A 24,391-nucleotide genomic window follows, 5' to 3' on the forward strand; every position below is an offset into this window, starting at 1 on the left:
CTCGTAAAACCCACAATTTTTATATTTCAGATTTGTAGCCGTGGGGTCGGAGACGAACATTTTATTTTTTGATTCACAATTTTCGACCAGTAAATGTGGTCAAAGCCATTTTTAGAGGTATTTTTTGGACTATTTTACAGATATTTTTAAACGAATTCAGTTTCAAACAAAAAGCCATTCGAAAACATGCGCCATAAACTGCTTGGGCCCAAAATTTGAAGCTTTTCCAAAATGTATTTCCAGAGATATAGCCATATTAGTGTTTTTCGTCTTATTTTTACCCTATTTTTTATCATTAAATTTTTGGTTTTGTACAGAATCATATACTGAACATCAATTCGAAGCCCCGGCTCGTTATCGCTCAAAAGATCTACAAGTCGTCGAGTCAATGCATAAACGCCAGCACATTTACGCTTGCGCGTTTTACGCTGCGCGTGAAAGTGTTCTTTCTGGCTTCTCATAATAGATCGACAAAGTGCAATATATACATACACTCAACCCCCGGTGGTTGGTCACTTTTTCGTTTGACACTTTTTTAGTTTGTACCCCGTTGGTTGGTCAAAGTCAAACTAAAAAGTGACGAACTGTCACTTTTTACACGGCGCTCACGCGCACTATCAAAACAAACGTTTGTTAGTGTGTGTGAACTCCGTTTAAAAGGGGGGGACAACATTTGGTGTCAAACCATCGGGGTTTGAGTGTATTCTATTAGTTAATCATAGACTAACATCAAAGACTGAGTACCCTTTTTTTCTAATAATGTCAATCCAATAAGTTTTTCTAAATTAAATATCATTATCTTGTGACCTATTATAATGTACTTCTAAAAAATTGCATTCGAGGTTTAATCTAAAAAGATTAGAAGCTTTAGGTCAAATTTTCACTGGGTGGTATCATTATGTATCTGAAAAAATAATTGCACCGATATATTTTTCTGAGTTTCATCATTTTGTAAGAAAGGCTCTATTTCACCTCTGGTGATATTAAATCGATTTTTTTTTCTGTTACATTGAAATATACCTTCATTTTCAACTAAGTATCAACCAAATAAATTTGAAGACATTTGGTTGGATCCGGCTGGTTTGACGTGGAATTGCGGGTGATTTCTTTTATGAAATAACATATGATGGCACTATTTTGTAGAAATATGATACTATTGAATTTTATTCAACGCAAAAAAAAGTTCAAAAACTGCACTTTCGATAGCACACAGGTACTAAATTGTACTTTTTCATTCTTACAAATCTACCCAAAAAACTCACGACTTCTCCACCGCCAGTCCCTTTGATCGCTTCGGCCCAAGCGTCCGCGTGGTCGTTACCTTCGCCAGCGGTGCAGCGATCTCGTTCATCGTCTCCAGCGCCCGTTTGTTAATCTTGGGCGAAGTGCTACCCTTTTTGCTTCCGCCCCCCTTGGTGGTGACCTTTCTCTTTTTAACCTCCGGCACGGCAGCAACTCGCTCCGCATCTTCTGCGGTGGCGTCGGCGGTTTTGCGCTTCTTGCTCGACCGACGGCGGCTCTTTTCGTTGAGCAGGGCGAGATTTTTGAGCGCCACGTTTTCGTTGCCCAGCTCGGTGAGGTCGGTGTTGGACTCCTGTTCGTCAAGTTGACTCTCTTCGACGCCGATCGATTTGGATGTGGCTGGGCCGGCCGTGGAGTCGGAGGGTTTCTCGACCAGTGGAGCTGCGTCGTCTTCGTCTTCGTCGTGCGCGTCTAAGTCCGCGAGGTCGCCAAACTCGGACGTGGTTTCGTCCACGGGTTGTCCGTCGCACACTTTTCGGATGGCTTCCACGAGGGCCGGTTCGCGAATGCGGAAGTCGCGCACGGTGCCCAGGTGGAGGAGGTAGGTGAGGTCCTTTTTGGTCTTCTTGCTTAGGAGGAGCACAAACTTGTTGAACGTTTCGATGCGGAAAACGACCTTGGGGATGAGCTTCGTCTGGCGGAGGACCTTTTCGCGGTTCCGTTTGGCATCGGTGGTTGATTTGCGCGGTGCGTCCTCGTCGTCGCCGCCGCCCTCCTCCGACTGGCCGAGGATGTTCTCCTCGATGTGCGGAAATAGAAGGTAGATTTTCTCCGCCAGTGGCTTGGACGATTTGATGACCAGGTTGAACCTGTTTGGAGATTGGATTTGATCATTTAATTCGCAGTCTAAGTTGAAGTGGACTTACTTGGTGGAATCGTGAGAGACGGCCGCCACCGCGTGCCGCGTGATAAAGTGCTTCGCCAGGTTAGTCAAACAACCGTACAGACTGATCAGCAGCTTCAGCAGCGCGTCCATGCAGGTTCCGAGCGTGAGCTGCGTGTTGGCCAGGTGCGTTGCCACCGACATGATGTGCACGAGCTGGGAGCACATCGATCGCTCGATGGTCTTCAACTGGTGGAGATCTGTGTACGAGAAAGAAGTTATCAACTAGCTTGTAACTATCAATAAAATTTCCTTGCTAACTTACACTCATCATTTTCGCCCTGACCGTAGATCTTCAACCTGCCGAGCACACTGTTCGTCCTCAGCACGAAATGTTCCACGTCGTCGAGCTGCTGCTTGGTCACACTGCACAGCGCCATCAGCGCTGACTCGACCGTGATCGAGCTGATCGACTTAAGCGCGAAGCTGGGCGCCAACTCTTCTTCGTGAATTTGGCCGTACTTTTTCTCAACCAGCATCGAAACAGTATCAAAATACGCTCCCGTTTGCGTCTTCAACCGCAAATCAAACAAAATTCGATGCACAATCCCGAGCGATTTCACCTTCAACTTGTGGTTCACGCAAAAGTCCTGCAGCCACGAGTAGGCACCGTTAAGGTGCGTAATCTCCAGCCCCTCCGACGTGTACAAAATCTCCAAGCAAACCAACAAACCATGAATCGTCTTCTCCCCAGCCACCTCCAACTCCGCCCCATCCTCGAAAAACCTATCCACAATCCCGTGTAGCGTCTGCAGCAAATCCCCCCGAAAAGCCGTCCCCAGCGAGCAGCTAATCATCCTCAAGAAATCCACAAACTTCCGCTCGTAAACCGCCAGCGCCGTCAGCAGCGCCTGCCGGAAGCACTCCACGGCGGCCAACGCAACCTGCACGTTCCCGTTCGAGCACAGCTCGTTGGTTCGCTTCACGCACCGGTCGTACGCGATCTTGCCGCACTCGCACAGGTGGTGGAATATGCGCTTGCTGTGCTTGATCTGCCAGTACTCGGGCGTGGTGCGGAGCGCCTCCAGCTTCTCGGTGGCCACCCGCAGCACAAACTGGGTAAAGTCACGGTTCGAGCGGAGCGCCTCCAGGTCCTCCTCGGTGGCGTACGCGGTGGAGTCGCTGGAAATAGAAACGGGAGATGATTAGTATGATATCTTGATTTGATTTGATGAGATAACCAACAGGGCCTCAAGGATAACCTATGTAGTAAAGCAAAGCAATCCACTTTAACGACCCCCGGGTATTTTGTGGTCTCTGTTGCAAGTTTCTGCTCATTTCTAGGCGTCCGAAGGTTATGTGTGGTGAGTCACTCAAAACCTCTTTTACGCTAATGGACCGACGTTTTACTTCCCCATCCGATAGAAGGCGTGATCAGGCAAATCTCGTCTCGAAAAATGCCACCGGGTCCGTAGCGTTTGCCTTGGATTACAGTGGCTCAGACTTGAAGGGAGCATTTTTGAATTATTGCCGTATGAGGGGCCAAAAGAGGGTGGTTGAACGTGAACAAGCAAAATCACTCTCAGTGTCCTCAGAGGAAGCGAATGTACTTCCGACAGAAACCTCCAAAAACAATTCGCAATTTTCAGTGTAAGAACGGGCCTTGGCCGATCTTATGCACTAGGTTCCCGACGAACACGCACTGGCCTTACACCTACAACTCACCCTTGCTCTGAGTCAGTACGAGCAACACGCTAGAACACGCTTTGAGTGTTGGGCAAACTTATAGGAAATTGGACGAGCTTTCCGGTAAAAATATTTTCGAGACTGAAAAATCAAGTCTGTTATTTAGAAATTGCAAAACAAAAAATCTATTTTTTCAACATTTTTAGTTTTAAAACCACTGTATCTTCACAAGGATTGGACATAGGACAATGGTCAATATTGAGACTTTTATGTAAAATTGTCTGGAGAATCGATTCCCACTATCGGTTTTTTTTAAATTTGGACGCTTAGACCACTTTTCAGAAAAAAACAGTTTTAGTAATTGATTTTTGTATTTTTTTTAGGAGAGGCATACCATCCTGCATTTTTTGTGAGTCTTTTTGTTACATTTTAGACTATTCTCTCAAAAATTTTGAACGAAAAAAAAATCGTGACATCACCTTTAAATTTAACTTTTAAACTTAAAAATTGCAAAATCTCATTGAATTGGCATGTATTTTTTTTTCAGTGTATTTATTTTTTCAGAAAGCCCGTCCAATTTCCTACAAGTTTGTCTTTGATCACTTTTTGAAACGATGCAACGGCTTTGAGTTACAGTAATTTTTAAATTATGATTGCCAAAACAAGATCAGTTGCGAATAGGTAACAGTCATTGGCCACCAACTGCGCCCGCCATGTCAGTTTGTAGATCTCGATTTTAAGGGAAGGGAACGTTAGTTAGCGCAGGTTGCTACTAGGGCAGCTGATTCACTCTGTGCTTACACCCCACGAGCGCCAGGAACCTGAAAACTTGTTATTAGGATAGGGTGTTTGGTTAGGATTCATCATAGAAGATGATGATGCGACCCAAAATCATAGTGTTTGTTGAAAGGTATTATATTTTATTCTCAAGGCAAACAATCGGATGCTGCGGATGAGACATTTCCCGTTTAACTGTTGTTAAATTTTTAATGAAATGGTTTAATCTTAGACAGCCGGCTGTGGAAAGTTAAAACCAAATAATATTTATTTATAAAATGAGGTGTTAAACGCAATGCTGCAATGATAGCGTAGTCTGATTTTTAATTATATAATCATTTAGTTCATGAACTTGTTACGGAATAGACGCGACGAACTCAACCAGACGCCTTCCGATCTTCTTTCTGTTAGCTAGATAAGGTATTGATTTTCGTTGCCTCTCGAGCTACGATGCTACGAAGCATTTCGAGGATGGGCAAAGCTGATTCTATGTTGTGTCGGTCTAGAATGTTTGTGTTTTTAAAAGCAAATGTGTGGTTTTGTTGGATGCAATGGTTTAGCAATGCTGTGCGTTCGCTAAGTGTTGTTATTTGGGGATCGTCTTGGGGGATACCTGTTTGTCGTAGTCGTTCCAGTGTGTTGAGTGTTGATTTGTGGCCTGATATCCTGGTTCGGAGTTTGTTTTTTGTCATTCCTATGCATTGTTGGTTGCAGTCGCTGCAGGGTATGCTGTAGAAGACATTTACTGAATATGATTTAATAAAAATCGAAACGTTGGAAAAAGTACACAAATAAGTGTTTGAGCTGCTCCATCTCTCCGAAAATCCATCTGAAAATAAAACCAAACATATTTCTTATTTTTTACACAATGAATCATGAGAAATCGTGTCAAAAGCCTTTGGAAAATCTGTAATTCTGTAATTCTGTAATTTCGGAATACATTCGTCCGGCTTCAGCTGAAGATTCATGCTGTCCCATGTTGCATGTTCGAGTGTAGACGGAAAACCTTGCCGCGAGGAGAGGTGAGTGAACCTGTACACGAGCCACCTACGACATAATTCCTCGGGCGGCCCAGGTCAACTCGAAGTTACCCCAGGCACCCCCAGTGCAGGACACATTGGGGTAGAAAACGGATAGATATTTCAGTGAATACAATAATTATGACAATATAGTTTCATATAATCCTTATTCCTTGATCTTACCTTTTGACACTATCAAACCTAGCAATATTACTATTGCATCTTACCATTCCCTTTTGATAGCGTCAACTTCAAACCTTGATCCATTGTGCAATTAACACATAATTTCCGCTATAGTCTTCATGCGGAATCGTCGTCTACTTTCTTCGCTTTATTATCACTGAACCACGGCGCGATATTGTTCTCACATTTTTTGAGCTTCAACGACCGATTGTTATTCACGCACTTATAAAAATACTTGTTCTGTTTCGCGGTTTTGTGAAAAATACACTTGTGTTGGCTGATACAATGACTATTTCGGTCATCGTATGCTCGCAAGGTACATGAAAGAGAAAAAGAGAAAAAATGGGATAAGTACAATGTAAAATAAAATCGAACATTGAATAACAGACTAACACAGAAAGAAAGAATAAAGAAACCTTATTTTGCAACTAGACAGAACTACCAACTTGTAACGAGAAGTTTACAAGTAAACAACTGAAGTTGTGAAATATGGGACAGGACAAACAAACTAGAATAATATAATAAAACAGATGGAACGTACCTTTAATCATATTAGTAACAGTTATGCCCAAATTTCTTACCAATTTTTTTCAGCAGTTATATTTCTACAATAATGTATTGCGATTCCAAGTTTGAAGAATAGAGTACAGCCATCCCTCATATTCGGAACAGTTTACAGATCGGCCAATGTTCAAAAAATCATAGCAAATCGATAATTGAACTTAATGATTCGCTTTTACCTTCATTTTAAAGCTTTTCTTGCGATCTTTCGAATGCTGTATCGAACAACTGCAAATTTTAACTTCTATATCAAGTTTTAGAAGAAAAACTTTTACCCTTGAAATCCACAAATTCGGAACACTTTTTTCTTACGGATGTAAACAAACTTTGGATCTCTCCCGGGGTACATATTTGTAACAAAATAATGACTTCACACACTGCAACCAGTGAAACTCAAGCTTAGTGATGTTTTATCCATGGTCTGTAAACTTTTTTTGTGAAAATATCAGTTAAATTCAGGTGTTCCACAATTGTGGGAGGCACAATAACATACCACAATCATGGAACAGGCAATTTGGAGGCAGTGTTTTGCTGCTCACGATAAAATAGTCTTGAAATGATGTTTTTAAGTTCAAAAAGTACTACTATTATTAGTGAAATAGCAAGAAAATGTCCAAATAAAGGTCTTAAAAATAGTAGGGTCGAGAGAAAAGCTGCATTTGGCATGCTATCAACAAATTATCACAAATGTGTTCCGAATATGTGGGTGTTCCGAATATGTGGGATGACTGTAGTTAAAGTTTGTGAGGTAAGGGACAAGTTATAGCAATAGCAAAATAAATAGATGGATAGATTTTACTAAATTTTATCTTAAAATAATAGGAAAAATCTAGCTTGTTTTGAAAATAGCCAATGCACCAATTGCAAACATACAGCATTTCACGTTCACACCGTATGGAGTAAGTGTGATAAACTATATGTCCACATTCGGCGCATCACCTTTTTCAAAATACAGGAAATGATAGAAGGAAGGCTCCATTATGTAGAGCGGAAGGCTTCTGCAACACTTAGAACTCAGACCAGGCATCCTCTGAAATAAGAGAGAAAGACAAATATTAAAATTGTGGTATTATCACTAAATCCTATCATCCTTTCACCCCCCAAGACATGGTCTATCCTTCGTGCCTTCGTGTCTTGGGTGATGGCGAATTCTACCTAGAATTCACAACAGGACCTCCCTCGGCTCCAGTTTACAACATGACAGCGACGAGAACACAGCCGAATGGGAGTTGACAGTATCAAATGCATGCTATACCCTTTGCTTTGCTGGATACTTACTAATAGCAAAGGGCGAGAGTCCTGCGACTCTCGGCAATCACGAATACTGCCCATTTGCCACATCGTGTCAAAAGCCTTTGGAAAATCTAGCAGAAAAAGCACAACATAACCATTGGAATGGAGGACCATTCCTATGATATGGAGAAAGTAAATTTTGCGTTGAGACGAAGTCAGTACTTTTTTTTAAATTATTCTTTCGAAAACTTTTGAAAGAGCGCAGAAAATACGTAACGACGTTGAAACGATCCTCCAGCAGCGACCGCCTCGCATACATCGGCGTAGAACTTTCGAGTTTCCCTTTCCATATGAAATCATCTCGAAATTTGGAACCTGCAACAATAAGAAGAGCTGAACGGATGAGTATGCTTCGTTCGAGCTCAGTATGGAGAAGGAGAAACTCTTCGCATTGGAACGCTGATGACACCAACGCAAGCTGCCGGAGAGGAGCCAAAACTGGCCATCTCAAAGACAAACGCTACGTGCTGTTTTACGTTCATTCCACAGTGTCACTTGTTTAGTCTAATGAAACATTACGTAGCAATCGTTCACTAAAACGTTACTTAATCCACCCTTAGGTGGTTGGTGCCTTCCTCACATTCGTTGGAAAGGTCATTTAATTACCTATCCAAAGATAGGTCGCATGATATATTTGGACAACGTTTTCATCAAAATATCTGAGATCTGGCCTCCAAAAAGTGTATAAATAACACTTAAGTGCTTATAACTTTTGATAGGGTTGTTGCGGCAACTGGCAACGGTTATTAGGCGAGGTGGACTGTTTCTTCGATCGAGCGGACTGTAAACACTCGCGGATTTGTGGGACTTACTTTCGGACAAATCAAACACGCGGAAGTTCACTTTTCTCTCCAAAAAACTTCTATTTACCGATCTATTTACAAGGTAAGATGTTCTTTCGTTGCGATCCTTCGTGCGACTTGGTTCCTCTTTGTGTTCCTCCGTGCGACTGGCCGCGCACACCTTGCTGCTTGCCTTTGCGCGCGCTTTCTTGCTCGTTGTTTTCTGCTGTCAAGTTGGCAGCGCCGTTCTGTCAGTGGCGCAGGGGTGGGGTTGCGCACACTGCTTCAAACTGCGAATATCTTGGTGAAATCTTCGGCATCGGCCGAACATTCTCCCCCCGGGTTGAAGGCTCGGCTTCTAACATCAATCCCGCTAGAAGAGAATCGGCCGCTGGCCACGCTGGAATTCGTTGGTGGTTAAGGATCTCGGACCAGATGCGCATGCTTCGTCCCGAGCTTGCTGCCATCTGGTGGTGTTCTTCGGTTGGTCGAATGGTTGAGCGGGAGGCAGAGCTCAGCTGCAATCCCGGGTCCCAAACCAAACGGGACTGCTTCTCGTTGTTGGTGAAGATCACGGACTGCAGCAGCTTCTCCGCAAACTTTCTGGCTGCACGGACACGATCGGTTGATCGTGCGACGTTGGCGTTGTATAGCTGGCAGCTGTACGTCTCACTCTTGTGGCTTGGCTTTGTGGCTGCGTCCTCTTGGACGGCTGGTGATGTGCAAACGGGCTGTGCACTGATCGGAGGCGAACGGTCCTCGTCGTTCACTTCGTCGGCTTCGGCTGGTTGCAGTGAGCGAGCTTCCTCGTCCTTCACTGCCTGATTCGTGGTGATATCGAGTTCTTCGTCGAACAGTCTAGCTGTCTCCGGCCTTGGAACAGCTTGCGGGTCATCGGACTCGGTGACTTCTCGCTCTGCGTCGGCTGGTAGCAGTGAACCAAGTTCCACTGGCTGACACCAGCCAACGTCGAGGTCACCGTGGATCCGCTCGTCTGACCGCTGCGTAAGAGTTACGTCCGAATCGCCGGACATGTCGACGTCGCCTCGAACTCTTGTCGAGACTTCGTGTCGAATCACTTCAGGTTCGGCGGGCGGTTGCATCTGGTGATGCATTTCAGAGGGTTTCTCCGGTTGGAGGGATCTTTCTGGCATGCTTTGGTTGGCTTTCAGGTTGGAGTTCGTCTCGTGACTCTGTCCGAGCGGTACTTTACTGGGTGCAAAGCAGTCGGTACACAAGTGGCAACCGTTGCACCGCGTGCACAACGAGTCGCAACGCTCTGTGGTTGCGTTGGATGGGCTCGAGAGGAGTTGGATTGGGGCACATACCTTAGCATCAGCTGCAGCTGGGTCGGTTCTCTCCGGAACATCGCCTTCACCGGCACACTGCTGCGAGGTTGCCAAAGGCTGGGCTTGTTGTTGTTCAGTGTCTTGGACGGGCTGGGACAGCAGTGCGAGACTGAGGGCTACAATCTTGTTGTTGACTCCTTGCAGTAGCCCCTCAATCGTCGCACACTCCATGTCATGGGCGTCTCGCTCATCGGCGAAACTGTCGCACTCCTCAATTTCTCGCAGCACTCGATCAAACTCACCGTAGAATCGCTCGATGTTCTTCGCGAACACCCGGAACTCTGGCAAGGATGGCACTTGCTGGTCTTCTTCAAGGGTGGAAAGTCGGTCTTGGAGTAGCAGGATCTTCAACTTCAGCTGGCGTCGCTTGTTAGCCAACCTCTTCGCGGACCTCGGATGTCCAGCGGGATTCATCTTTTCTGGTGTTTAGTTTCGGGATCTCTAGATTTGAATGTTCCGCCGTGATCGCGCTCGTGGCGACACGACAGCGGCAGCACATCAGCAAAACACTTTCTGCTCGGGTAGTTGCGGCTTCGCAACCGGTATCCGAAACCTTCCTCGCTAGCTCTTGCAGCAGGTCAACTTCAGGACTTTTTATTCGGGGTGTCGCACTTGCTCTTAAGCGAAACACTTTTCTTCGGGATTCTTCGTCGCAGCCACCCTCCCGGAACTCTCCTGCTGACGCTTGCAGCAGGCCCTTTCCGTCGGTGCTGTGGCCTCGACGCGGCTGGATCTGGAACTGGCCCGCTGACGCTTGCAGCCGGACACGTTCCACTGCTTCTTCTTCTACCGTGTGCAGCTGGAGCGACCGCCAAATTCGCAGCGGTACTGCGAACTGGAATGTTCCACGCTTGGGAACCAAACAAAATGGCGTCGCTACGCTCACCGCACACACTCTCACACACAGGTTTTACGCGAACATCTTTTCGCTTTTTTGCGGGCTCTTGCCGCCACTGTTTCCGCCGTTCTTCAGGCCACGGAGTCGCCTTCTAAAACTATCACTTCCGGTCTCGGTTTGGCACTTTATCTGCGGCAAGATGGCATCGTTTGCTTGCTCCTCGCCGAGCGAACGCACTTCTATTCTTCTGCCGGTAACCAACTTCCGGCTCACTTCGCTCCGCTCGACGCGTTTCGCTGATCTTCCCTCTTCCGATCTGACGTTTTGCAGAACACAGACACGCGACACGTTTTCACGCGGAGCACTCGAGACGATCGCGAGATGGAGGATAAGCTTTTCCTCATCCGGAGGCACGCGAGGCGTTTGAATTGATCGCGACTCCAAATTTCTTCTTCTGCGGAATCGAGATTTTCAAAATGGCGACCATCCGGTTGGTCCGCCGCTCACTCGCGAACTTTCGGGTCCTCTGTCCGGTTCGAATGGACCAAATGTTGCGGCAACTGGCAACGGTTATTAGGCGAGGTGGACTGTTTCTTCGATCGAGCGGACTGTAAACACTCGCGGATTTGTGGGACTTACTTTCGGACAAATCAAACACGCGGAAGTTCACTTTTCTCTCCAAAAAACTTCTATTTACCGATCTATTTACAAGGTAAGATGTTCTTTCGTTGCGATCCTTCGTGCGACTTGGTTCCTCTTTGTGTTCCTCCGTGCGAATGGCCGCGCACACCTTGCTGCTTGCCTTTGCGCGCGCTTTCTTGCTCGTTGTTTTCTGCTGTCAAGTTGGCAGCGCCGTTCTGTCAGTGGCGCAGGGGTGGGGTTGCGCACACTGCTTCAAACTGCGAATATCTTGGTGAAATCTTCGGCATCGGCCGAACAAGGGTTGTCAGATTTTCAATGTTTTGGACGCGTTGGAAAGGTCTTTTGATAACCTGTTCAACGACAGGTTGCTTTATAGATCCGGACAACGTTTTCATCATGATATTTTAGATCCGGCTTCCAAAAACTACATAAATAACACTTAAGTGCTAATAACTTTTGATAGGGTTGTCATATCTTCAATGTATTGGTCGCGTTGGAAAGGTCTTTTCAATACCTTTCTAAAAATGTATAACATGTCAGGTTTTCTTACAAAAACCACCCTTTTTACAATCTTCCGAACTTTTGTTAAAATCGTTTTTTTAGCATAACGTTTGAAGTACTTAACTAAACCGCATAATTTTTAATAGCGACTTATGGGACCCCAAGACGGATTGAATGACGCCAAAACGGACAAAATCGGTTCAGCCAATGTCAAGATAATCGAGTGACAATTTTTTGATCAACATCCCACCACACACACAGACATTTGCTCAGAATTTGATTCTGAGTCGATAGGTATACGTGAAGGTGGGTCTAGGAGGTCTAATTGAGAAGTTCAGTTTTCTAGTGATTTTATAGCCTTTCCTCAGTAAGGTGAGGAAGGCAAAAATGTCGGACCCTAAGCTCCTTTCAAAATGTTATGCATTCTAGGTACTTGAAGTGCACATCCGTGTTTGGGAAGTGCTCAATTTTTGCAAACTCAAAAGCACTCAAACGTCAAAATCAGTAGTAATTTCAAGTCAAAATTTACAAAAAGTAGTTAAGGTAACAATAAATATAACAACTTACTCGAACACGATGCGCAGCAGTCGCTCGACCGTCGCCAAATCCCACACATTTTCCGGCCTGAAGGACAAGCTCTTCGCTGAAGACGCTCCCGCAGCTGCCGTCGACGCGATCGTTTCGTTGTTGACCGCCTTCCTGCCTGCTTTTTTCGGTTCCATTTTCTGCAATAAAAAAAAACTCGATTTAGTAGGAAGGCGAATTGAGAATTGAATTTGAAAGAACCTTAATTTTGTCACTGCAATTCTGGTGATGCTTGAAGAGTTTCAACAGATCGCGCAGCGCGCCGTTGTCCGGTTTGGTCTTCCAGATGCAGTAGCTCATGCCGGCTTCGACGGTGTTCAGGTAGTGGCACGCAATGACACAGCTTTTTGGGTCGAGTGTTCCAATCTGTGAGGAAGGAACAATGTTAGAAGGGAGATCTTGGCTTTTAAAACATCAATTTACAATGCCCAAGCTATCCAACGTGACTCCGTCAATTTTGTTCACCACATCTTCGAGCAGCTTCCTTGCCCCATCGCAATCGTGGCCCATGTCCTGCTGCTGATCGGCCAGCGTCATACAGTGCACCATAAACGCGGTTAGCTTGCCCACGTTGTCATAAATCTCCAGCTGCTGATCGCCGGCCGACACGTCCTCGCTCGCGCCCTGTCGATAGCGCACGCACTTTTCAAAGTCAATCTCGAGCGCGCCCTCGAGCGATTCTCCAAAGTACCCACTAAAGTGCCAATCCACAAACTGCAGCACGTGCGGCAGCAGCTTCCCGTTGAACTCGACGGCCCGCCCCAGCGACTCGTACAGCAGCTCGCGAATCTCCACCGTCTGCGTGAAGCAGCGCCTCAGAATGCCCAAAATCTCCAGCGTCAGCATGTCAAAGTGCACGTCCGGATTGTCCGCGCGTCCGAGCGTCGATTGCGACAGCAGCGACATCCCGGAAATGGACAGCTGGGTGAGGTTGCCAGCCGAACCGCCGAGGACGGCCCGCCGCGAGTTGTTGTTCTTGAGCTGTTTGAGCAGGGCGCAAAAGCCAAACACGCCCATCATGCGGGTGCGCATTTCGCTGTGGTGCATGGCCTTGCGCAGAACCTCGATGAACGCGTCCCGGATGGTGTGCGAGATCCGGATCAGCGGAAAGAGGAAGGTGATGATGCGCATCGCGTGGTGGCCGTCGATCTAGAAGAAATGTGAGATTTTGTAGAGGTTTCTTAAAATTTTAGCATAAAAAACTTACCAGCAACAAATACTCCAAAATATAGCTGATCGACGACCCGCACTCGGACAGCGTCAACGCACTCGTCAGGCTCAACGTGATCAAACACTCGGAAAACTGCATCGCCTCCAGCTCCACAAACAGATACTGCTTCAACTTGTCCACGATCCCGTGGCCAAAGATGAACCGCTTCTTGATAAAGTTCTGCAAAAACGCGATCGCGATCGTGTGCAGCTTCGGCTGCTTCTTCGCAATCAACAGCGCAAACCCAAAGTGAATCACACCCGGCGTGACCACCTCCATCCCCTCCTGGCTGTGCTCGGTTAAAATTGTCAAGATTCGGTTCACGTCGGGAACGCCCGAGGAGTCGATCCGTCCTCGGCACCACGCCGACCGCTGGCAGAGCTCGCGCTCGTGTTCGTTCTCGGCGACGAGCCGCACCAGGAAGGCCATCACTTGGGACGAGACGACCTTCATGGTGTCCGGGGTGCGGTTGATCTTGCTCATCGCGATCAGCGCGCTGATGACGAACGGGGTGAGCAGGAACTCCGGCATGTTCTGGAAGGGTTTGAACATGGCGACGACCTGAGCTTCGTCCAGGCGGAATTCGGTTACGTTCGAGAGGTGATACAGGATGGTTTCTTCCGCTTCGCGGAGTTCTTTGTCGGAAACGGGTTCTGGAATAAAATATAATTTGTAGATTTACAAAAACATATGAAGTTTTAAAGATCTTACCAATGCTATCAAAGTCGGTGCTGTCTCCACAGTCGTTCGACGCAATCCTCTTGTAGTAATGCTTGTGAAAGTACTTCTGCAGCGAATAAATCGGCAGAACCAACAAGCTACTATACTTCAGGCACACGTGAAACAGCTGAAACGTCAACGCCGGAATCTCCAGCGCTTCGAGGTGCCTAATGGCGTCACAAACCTTCCCCACCAACAAAGTCGCCTCCTCCCTGCTCAACTGAACCTCCCGAAACATCCCGGTAAACGACGTCAAGATCCCATTCTGAATCTTCATCTTGAACAGCTCGTCCAGCACCTTCTTCCTGTACTCCACCCCCGTCATAATGAACCCATTCACGCTGATCCGGCCCACCTGCTGGCTCAGCAGCGACAGCACATCCGGCAGCAAATCCTTCCAACCCATACACTTGGGATCCCCAGCCCGGATCGACTCCACACAGTACTCCAAGATCTCTACCAGCTGGTCCGGCCCAAACTTGGGCAAATCGAGCACCAGCCGCGAAACAATATCGAACGCAACCTTCGTCGCCAGTTCCACCCGATTCAACTGCTGCAGCACGGCCATCGTGATCTGGAACCGTTTGTCGCTGGTCTTGCTCGAGTGGGTCATCCCCAGCAGGACAAAGTGCCACAGCGTGAACCCATCCGCGCCCCCGATATTCGACGAAACCAGATCCACCAACTCCTTGGTTGGAATCCGTTCCAAAATCTCCTTCAGCTCGTCGTTCTTCTTCTGCTGGCCGAGCTTGATGACGGCCGCGGCAATGTTCGGGACCATTTTAAACAGTATTTATGGCACAAAATCACTCAATTTTAACACATTTTAAACGAAACACCGGACAAGCTCATCAATCCAAGCTGGAATTTAGAAAAATCTATTTCACGAAACAACATGACGGCGAGTTGGATCAACTGTGGTCTTAGCCTTACCCCCCAAAGGAAAAAAAAAAAAAAAAAAAAAAAAACAACATGACAAACGGCAGTTTGCGCGCGCTGTTCAACCTTGTTTACGTTGCGCGGTGTTTTGTTTTGCTCGTGGATTCGAACCGGTTCGGGTCATGTTGCGGCAGTGAAGCTTGTCGTGCGACACTGTTGCAACATCAAGTGAATGTTACGATTTAAGAAATTCATCAGACTGGTGGCAAGCTTGTCAAAAAGTGAACCTCACTTTTGACAGTCCATATAGGGTGAATGCTCCATAAACTGGTTGCACAAAATAGGGTATACAGGCCATTTATAAGTGAATTTGAAAATAAGTTTATTTAATATTTAGGTTTGTAATTTGAAATTGTTATTTATTGTCTAGTTAATTTTTTTTGTTAAGACCGTGCCATGCGGTAAGGCTTCCGCCTCGCAAATGGGAGTTCAGAACCCGGTGCGGACCAACATAGCTGGTGATCGTTTTCCTTCTGGATACGATTTCTAAGTAAAGGAAAGGTAGTTTATCGTCACAAGCTGTACATTATCTTCTTGGAATATTGACATTTAATCTCATTTAACACTAAAATATGTTTATAAAGTTAGCATTAAAAAATGTGAACGATTGATTTCGTCCTCAAAAGGCTGGATAATATTTTATTTTTTCTAGTTATTTATTTTTCGACAAAACATATTTAAAATTATTCATCAAAAACACAATTTGAAATATTTTTTCACAAAAAAAAACTTTTTTTCAATTGCACATTTGCTGGCTCTTTTACCCTATATTTAGCGTCAGAGGGGTAAAGCGACCAAATAGCGGGGTCCACGGTCCAACCAATGTGAGTATCGCGGCCCATACATACAATTTGACAATCTTGCCATCAGGCTGAAATACATATATATCATTTAATTTATATGTTTTTTAACAGAATGGTGGATTGGGTCCTAAAATGAAGCTTAGATTGCTGATATTATTGTGTACAGCGATAAAACTTATTTCGAGGCAAACATTTAATTAGGGCACAAAACCAAAACGTAAACATTCGGGATTATTCCACTATTCCATTCATTAGTACACTTCCTACATGCCCTCCAAGAATCAGATTGATAACAAACAAATTCCTATTGAAAAAATGAAAAACACAAAAGGGCACATAACCATGTTCACTGCAAACCAAAAAAAAAAGTTCAAATGTGCCCTTTTATTTTTTGTTAGGTTTTCGTACTTGAGGAACTTTGTGTGTAATAAAATGAACTTTTCATACATTCTTAACACTAATTCACTTCAAAAAAAAGTTTGGTTTACTTTTCACCAAGGATTTCTGCAGAGAAAAACTTCGTCAAAAAACAATATTTAATACGGTCCCGCGGCTGCCGTTCAGTACACTTCTGAAGAATTTTTATGTTTCACATGCTTTATCTAAACTATTCAATCACAAAACTTCACCAATAATCAAAATTTCTACTGAATTCCTCATTATTTCTAACTAAACAAAAGGGCCCGTAAACATCATTCAAAACAACAATCCGGTGACAGGGCTTTAGTGCTCTTTCAGCTCTCTTTAAAATTGCATTTAGAAAGGTCCCATTATGAACAACAGTTGGAAAGTTAAAAGGGCGCAATAACGATTTTTTTTTTAATTATGAGTTTTATTGCGAAAATCAACAAAAATTAAGAAGCATTTAAGCAGAGTTGAGGATAATGATGTGTTTTATCGTTTTATCAGTAAAAATACCATCAGTCAAGCTTCTTTTTTAAATAGGAATTGAAACAAGTTGTCCACTTTTTGCAAGCGATTTTATTTTCTCGAATCGCGGCTTTTGGTTTTGTGCTCTAATGAAATGTTTGGCTCGATTTTTCTGAGTACAACGACCCAGACGGAAACGGGGGGCGCCTGGCGGGCGTTTTGTCTTGGGCGCTGCGCAAGACGTCTGGCAGATTTTCCCCCCGACTGGCCCAAGATTTTCGCCAGAATTCTGGCGAATATGCAACAAACCGGTCGTGCACGATTGAGGCGAACGAACCGTTTCAACCGATTCAATCGGTTATGCGTTTTGACAGATGGGTTTTGCCAGACACACGCCAGATTTTGCGCCAGATTTTCGCACGACTGCGGGCAATAGAGCAGCACAAATCTGGCAAAAAATCGGACGTATTTCGTGGATTGATTTTCTTCTTGGTTTTCTTCTTTTTATACTGTTTTTCTTGCTGTTTTCTGTAATGAACAAGTTTCTACAAAATGAAATAAATTTAGATACTCTCAGCGTAACAATTAAAGTTTATTAATGTAAAAATATCACGTAAAGAAATAGGGTTAATGAATAAGCAGCTGACTTCAAATAGCGCACCGTCTTTGGCTTTGCCTTTTCCGGCGGATTCAGTAACCACAACCGAAAGTGGTCAACCGTCTCCGGCAAAGTCTCAAGTCTGTCAATCCCGGCTGTGCGGACCGTCCTCCTTCTCGCCCTTCCGGCAGGTTCAGCAGCAACCCGAGCGGTCGTCCGTCGCCATTGGACTCTCCAGCTTTTCTTGAACTCGTCCAACGTCCTGGATGTTCGGACCGTCCTCCTCCTCACCTCTTCCGGCAGGTTCAGCTTTTCGAGGGGGCCAAGGAGATGATCTTGGAATCGGATTCAGAATCTGTGAAAAAGGAACGGAAAGGAAACTTTTAGCTCAATAACTTTGAAATGACGCATCATACTCACAGGTTCTTGAACTTGGCCACGGTCCCGGCTGTGTTGACCGTCCTCCTCCTCGCCTCTTCCGGCAGGTTCAACAGCAGCCCGAGGTGGTCGTCCGTCTCCGATGGACTCTCCAGCTGCTCTTGAACTCGTCCAACGTCCCGGATGTTCGGACCGTCCTCCTCGCCTTTTTCGGCAGGTTCAGCTTTTCGAGGGGGCCAAAGAGATGTTCTTGGAATCTGTGAAAAAGGAAATTTTTAGTTCAATAACTTTGAAAGGACGCATCATACTCACAGGTTCTTGAACTTGGCCACGGTCCCGGCTGTGTTGACCGTCCTCCTCCTCGCCTCTTCCGGCAGGTTCAACAGCAGCCCGAGGTGGTCGTCCGTCTCCGATGGACTCTCCAGCTGTTCTTGAACTCGTCCAACGTCCCGGATGTTCGGACCGTCCTCCTCCTCGCCTCTTCCGGCAGGTTCAACAGCAGCCCGAGGTGGTCGTCCGTTTCCGATGGACTCTCCAGCTGTTCTTGAACTCGTCCAACGTCCCGGATGTTCGGACCGTCCTCCTCACCTCTTCCGGCAGGTTCAGCTTTTCGAGGGGGCCATGGAGATGTTCTTGGAATCTGTGAAAAAGGAACGAAAAGGAAACTTATAGTTCAATAACTTTGAAAGGACGCATCATACTCACAGGTTCTTGAACTTGGCCACGGTCCCGGCTGTGTTGACCGTCCTCCTCCTCACCTCTGCCGGCAGGTTCATCAGCAGCCCGAGGTGGTCGTCCGTCGCCGATGGACTCTCCAGCTGTTCTTGAACTCGTCCAACGTCCCGGATGTTCGGACCGTCGTCCTCTCCACCTCTTCCGGCAGGTTCAACAGCAGCCCGAGGTGGTCGTCCGTCTCCGATGGACTCTCCAGCTGTTCTTGAACTCGTCCAACGTCCCGGATGTTCGGACCGTCGTCCTCCTCACCTCTTCCGGCAGGTTCAACAGCAGCCCGAGGTGGTTGTCCGTTTCCAATGGACTCTCCAGCTTTTCTTGAACTCGTCCAACGTCCCGGATGTTCGGACCGTCCTCCTCGCCTTTTTCGGCAGGTTCAGCTTTTCGAGGGGGCCAAAGAGATGTTCTTGGAATCTGTGAAAAAGGAAATTTTTAGTTCAATAACTTTGAAAGGACGCATCATACTCACAGGTTCTTGAACTTGGCCACGGTCCCGGCTGTGTTGACCGTCCTCCTCCTCGCCTCTTCCGGCAGGTTCAACAGCAGCCCGAGGTGGTCGTCCGTCTCCGATGGACTCTCCAGCTGTTCTTGAACTCGTCCAACGTCCCGGATGTTCGGACCGTCGTCCTCCTCACCTCTGCCGGCAGGTTCAACAGCAGCCCGAGGTGGTCGTCCGTTTCCGATGGACTCTCCAGCTGTTCTTGAACTCGTCCAACGTCCCGGATGTTCGGACCGTCCTCCTCACCTCTTCCGGCAGGTTCAGCTTTTCGAGGGGACCATGGAGATGTTCTTGGAATCTGTGAAAAAGGAACGAAAAGGAAACTTTTAGTTCAATAACTTTGAAAGGACGCATCATACTCACAGGTTCTTGAACTTGGCCACGGTCCCGGCTGTGTTGACCGTCCTCCTCCTCGCCTCTTCCGGCAGGTTCAACAGCAGCCCGAGGTGGTCGTCCGTCTCCGATGGACTCTCCAGCTGCTCTTGAACTCGTCCAACGTCCCGGATGTTCGGACCGTCCTCCTCGCCTTTTTCGGCAGGTTCAGCTTTTCGAGGGGGCCAAAGAGATGTTCTTGGAATCTGTGAAAAAGGAAATTTTTAGTTCAATAACTTTGAAAGGACGCATCATACTCACAGGTTCTTGAACTTGGCCACGGTCCCGGCTGTGTTGACCGTCCTCCTCCTCGCCTCTTCCGGCAGGTTCAACAGCAGCCCGAGGTGGTCGTCCGTCTCCGATGGACTCTCCAGCTGTTCTTGAACTCGTCCAACGTCCCGGATGTTCGGCCCGTCGTCCTCCTCACCTCTGCCGGCAGGTTCAACAGCAGCCCGAGGTGGTCGTCCGTCTCCGATGGACTCTCCAGCTGTTCTTGAACTCGTCCAACGTCCCGGATGTTCGGACCGTCGTCCTCTCCACCTCTTCCGGCAGGTTCAACAGCAGCCCGAGGTGGTTGTCCGTTTCCAATGGACTCTCCAGCTTTTCTTGAACTCGTCCAACGTCCCGGATGTTCGGACCGTCCTCCTCACCTCTTCCGACAGGTTCAGCTTTCGAGGGGGCCAAGGAGATGTTCTTGGAATCGGATTTAGAATCTGTGAAAAAGGAACGGGAAGAAAATTGTTGATGTCTTTGAAATATTGGAAATTTTTAGAATCTGATTTTTTGAAAACTTTAAGTTTTTGAAATTTTTGAAATTCTTAAAATTTTTGAAATTTTTGAAATTTTAAAAATTTAAGAAGTTTTAGAAATTTTTGAAATTTTAGATATTTAAGAAATTTTAGAAATTTTAGAAATTTTGGAAATTTTAGAAATTTTGGAAATTTTAGAAATTTTGGAAATTTTAGAAATTTTAGAAATTTTAGAAATTTTAGAAATTTTAGAAATTTTAGAAATTTAAGAAATGTTAGAAATTTCAGAAATTTTAATTTTTTTAGAAATTTTATAAATTTTATAAATTTTATAAATTTTATAAATTTCATAATTTTTTTTATTTTTTTTAAATTTTATAAATTTTATAAATTTTATAAATTTTATAAATGTTATGAATTTTATAAATTTTTTGAATTTTTTGAAACTTTTGAAATTTTAAAAATTTTAGAAATTTTAGAAATTTTAGAAATTTTATAAATTTTAGAAATTTTATAAATTTTTTAAATTTTTTAAATTTTTTAAATTTTTTAAATTTTATAAATTTTATAAATTTTATAAATTTTATAAATGTTATAAATTTTATAAATTTTATAATTTTTATAAATTTTATAATTTTTTGAAACTTTTGAAATTTTAAAATTTTTAGAAATTTTAGAAATTTTAAAAATTTTAGAAATTTTAAAATTTTTAAAATTTTAGAAATTTTAAAATTTTAAAAATTTTAGAAATTTTAGAAATTTTATAAATATTATAAATTTTATAAATTTTATAAATTTTATAAATTTTATAAATTTCATAAATTTTATAAATTTTATAAATTTTATAAATTTTATAAATTTTATAAATTTTATAAATTTTAGAAAAAAAATTTTCGAACATTTCTAACATTCCTAAAATTCCTTAAAAAATTTAAAATTTCTAAAAATTTTAATACTTCAATTATTTCAAAAATTCCAATAATTTCTAAAATTCAAAAATTGTAAGCATTAAAAAAATTAAAAAATTTCTAAAATTTCTGAAATTTTTAAAATTTGAAAAAAATTCAAAATATCAAAAATTTCATAAAATAAAAAATATCATAGATTTTAAAACTTTCAAACTTTTCAAAATTTTATCAAATTTCTGAAATTTCTCAAATTTTTAAAATTTATAAAAATTTTAACATTTCTAATCAATTTCTAACTTATCAAAAATCTAACATTTCTAACATTCCTAAAATTTTAAAATTTCTTAAAATTTTAAAACTTCAATAATTTCTAAAATTTCAATTTCTAACATATCAAAAATCTAACATTTCTAACATTCCTAAAATTTCTTAAAATTTTAAAACTTCAATAATTTCTAAAATTTCAATTTCTAACATATCAAAAATCTAACATTTCTAACATTCCTAAAATTTCTTAAAATTTTAAAACTTCAATAATTTCTAAAATTTCAATAATTTCTAAAATTCAAAAAATGTAAACATTAAAAAAAATCAAAAAAATCAAAGATTTCAAAAAATTTCAAAATGTCTAAAATTTCTAAAATTTCTTAAATTTTTAAAAATTTTAAAATTTCTAAAATTTGAAAAAAATAAAAATATTAAAAATTTCATAAAATTAAAAAATATCATAGATTTTTAAACTTTCAAAAATTTATCAAATTTCTAAAATTTCTCATACTTTTAAAATTTATAAAAAATTTCACATTTCTATCCAATTTCTAACATATCAAAAATCTTAAAAATTTCAAAGACTTCAAAAAATTTTAATATTTTTAAAATTTAAAAATTTCAATAATTAAAAAAATTTAAAAAAAAATTAAATTTCAAACATTTCAAAAATTTAAACAATTATTTTTCAAAGTTTATGTCGCCCATCACCCCTCTCCCCCTTTAATATTGGCTCAAAAATTCAAGGGGCAAAAACAATATTTTTTCAAAAAACTTCACAACTATTTACAAAGCATTTCCCTGCGTTAATAATCACTTTGAGCATAATTGAAACTCTTCAAAAATATATATTTTTTTTTAATTCCCAAAATTTTAAAATTTTTAAAAAATTCAAAAATTGAGCCAGTGGAGAGAGGGAGGATGGGCGAGATAGACTTTGAAATATTATTGTTTAAATTTTTGATATGTTTGAATTTTTTTATATTTTTTAAGATATTTGAAATTTTTGGAATTTTTTAATCTTAAAAATATTAAAAAAAATTAAAGTCTTTGAAATTTTTAAGATTTTTGATATGTTAAAAATGTTAAAATTTTTAGAAATTTCTTAAAATTTGAGAAATTTTAGAAATTTTTAAAATAAATGAAATTTTTTAATTTTAATAAATTTAAAAAATACATATCTAATCTAATCTAATCTAATCGAACACAAGCGCAGCCAGTCCGAAGAAAGCATCCTGGAAGAACTTGTGGTAAGATTACGCCTCAAGTCCTTTCTTGTCAATATTAATGATTACAGTACATCCGAGTTACCCCGAAAATGTAAAGCAAAAATTAAAGCGGCCAGGCCTACTGCGTTGCATTAACCGCAGAGACAGATTCTGTGAACGGATCACATTTCATAGAATCATCAGGGGAGGAAGGATGCGTGGACATACCGTACCAAACGCTCCGAAACAGTTGTGGTGCGGTGTGTAAGTGTAAATTTGGCAGATAATAATATTTAGGGGCAGGGGGGGGGGGGGGGGGGAGGGGAGGGGGAGGAAATGTGGATAGGAGAAAAGGAAGGTGGGAATGGGATAATATGGATAAATTATTTGATCAATAGAATATTATATAAAATAAGGGAATAAAATCATCTATCAAATACAGTAGTTGTTCGGTAACTGGGCGTTGTTTAACTGGGCTGCTTTTTAACTGGGCGCTCGATAACTGGGCCGTAGCCCAGTTAAAAAGCAGACAAACGTCAAAAAACCAAAACAAACCAAAATGACAGAGGGGTTAATGGATGCAAAAATCATATTCAATAAATAAAAAAACTTTTTTCAAACTTTTGTTTAATTTCAAGAATCAATTAAAGAAATATGAAAAGTAAGCATTGTAAATAGATTTGAGTACCGTAATCTGGGGTGAATCCGGACTACAGTCTGAATAGGGACAACAGTTTTTAGTGCACTTAAAGCTTATAAATTTGGAAATGGATGTACACATTTTGTTGGCCTGAGTCTTTTTTAACCGAAACCAACCAGAAAAATCTAAATTTTTTGCTCCAACATGGTTAAAACTGCTGTCCCAATTCGCCCCATGTGTCCCGATTGACCCCAGTTTACGGTAACTTTTATTTTTATATTTCATCTGGAAAATATTATGCATCGGTGGTCCCCTCGTTATTTTTTGTTCAGCCCAGTTAACGAGCAACATTCGGTGACTGGGCTACGTTCTCAGCCCGGTTACCGAACAACTACTGTAATGATAGATAAAATGGATAGATCTCACCAAGTCAAGATTCAACAGCTCCAGCAGGGTTTGGACTTATCATCAAATGCCACTTGAATCGTAATTCTTCTAAGACTTCTGGACTTGAACAGGACTACAGTAAAGAAGCGGGCAGCAACAATCAAGGTTTCAGTTCTTCCAGCAGCAATCCTGGTACAGCTCGACCGGCAGCAAAGGCATAAGACGCCGCAAGTTGGTACTTCTCACCACACGATGCATTTAGTCTGCTACTGCTGGCCGGATTGGTAGATTGGAACAGGAGCATGATGACCACTTCATAAAGTGCTCCAGCTGTTGCTGATCCTGCCTTCTTATTCGTGTAATCGTCACCCCCATGAAGAGCATCAAGCCAACGAGAAGTTGAATTCTGGGTTTTGATATTCCACTGACACTACCTCAACCGCTACCACCATTAAAATTGTACAGGAACTCCGGTTTAAAAATTGAAATCGAACGTTTTTAAAAAAAATCCAATTCCAAAAATATGACAGCGGAAAAAAATATACGTCTGTTCACGCTCCCAGATTACTTCGATATTTCTTAATAAATTTAAAAAATACATATATTTTTAAATTTTTAAAATTTAAGAGATTTTAGAAATTTAACAGTTTTTTAATTTTAGAAATGATTGAAATTTTAGAAATTATTGAAATTTAAAAATTTTAGAAATTTTAGAAATGTTAAAAATCATAGAAATGTTAGAAATGCTAGAAATGTGTTTATTACCGCAG

At 42.6% G+C, this 24,391-nt stretch overlaps 2 protein-coding genes across 2 annotated transcripts; both read right to left on the minus strand.

Moving 5' to 3' along the window:
- Positions 1-1,158: 1,158 nt before the first annotated feature.
- Positions 1,159-15,136, minus strand: LOC120425202 (Fanconi anemia group I protein-like). The gene is made up of 8 exons (XM_039589633.2): positions 14,263-15,136; positions 13,549-14,204; positions 12,765-13,490; positions 12,543-12,707; positions 12,324-12,481; positions 2,451-3,307; positions 2,169-2,385; positions 1,159-2,111 (listed from the first exon to the last, which is right to left on the minus strand). Exons 1-8 carry the CDS (start codon positions 15,050-15,052, stop codon positions 1,259-1,261), a joined length of 4,422 nt encoding a protein of 1,473 aa, XP_039445567.1. The 5' UTR covers positions 15,053-15,136; the 3' UTR covers positions 1,159-1,258.
- Positions 15,137-17,451: 2,315 nt separating this feature from the next.
- LOC120425187 (uncharacterized) lies at positions 17,452-23,925 on the minus strand. The gene is made up of 7 exons (XM_052706940.1): positions 23,868-23,925; positions 19,951-20,175; positions 19,724-19,881; positions 19,454-19,668; positions 19,337-19,388; positions 18,565-18,617; positions 17,452-17,836 (listed from the first exon to the last, which is right to left on the minus strand). Exons 1-7 carry the CDS (start codon positions 23,923-23,925, stop codon positions 17,830-17,832), a joined length of 768 nt encoding a protein of 255 aa, XP_052562900.1. The 3' UTR covers positions 17,452-17,829.
- Positions 23,926-24,391: the final 466 nt, after the last annotated feature.

This window comes from Culex pipiens, chromosome 2 (assembly GCF_016801865.2).
Source record: "Culex pipiens pallens isolate TS chromosome 2, TS_CPP_V2, whole genome shotgun sequence".
NCBI classification, from domain to species: Eukaryota; Metazoa; Arthropoda; class Insecta; order Diptera; family Culicidae; genus Culex; species Culex pipiens.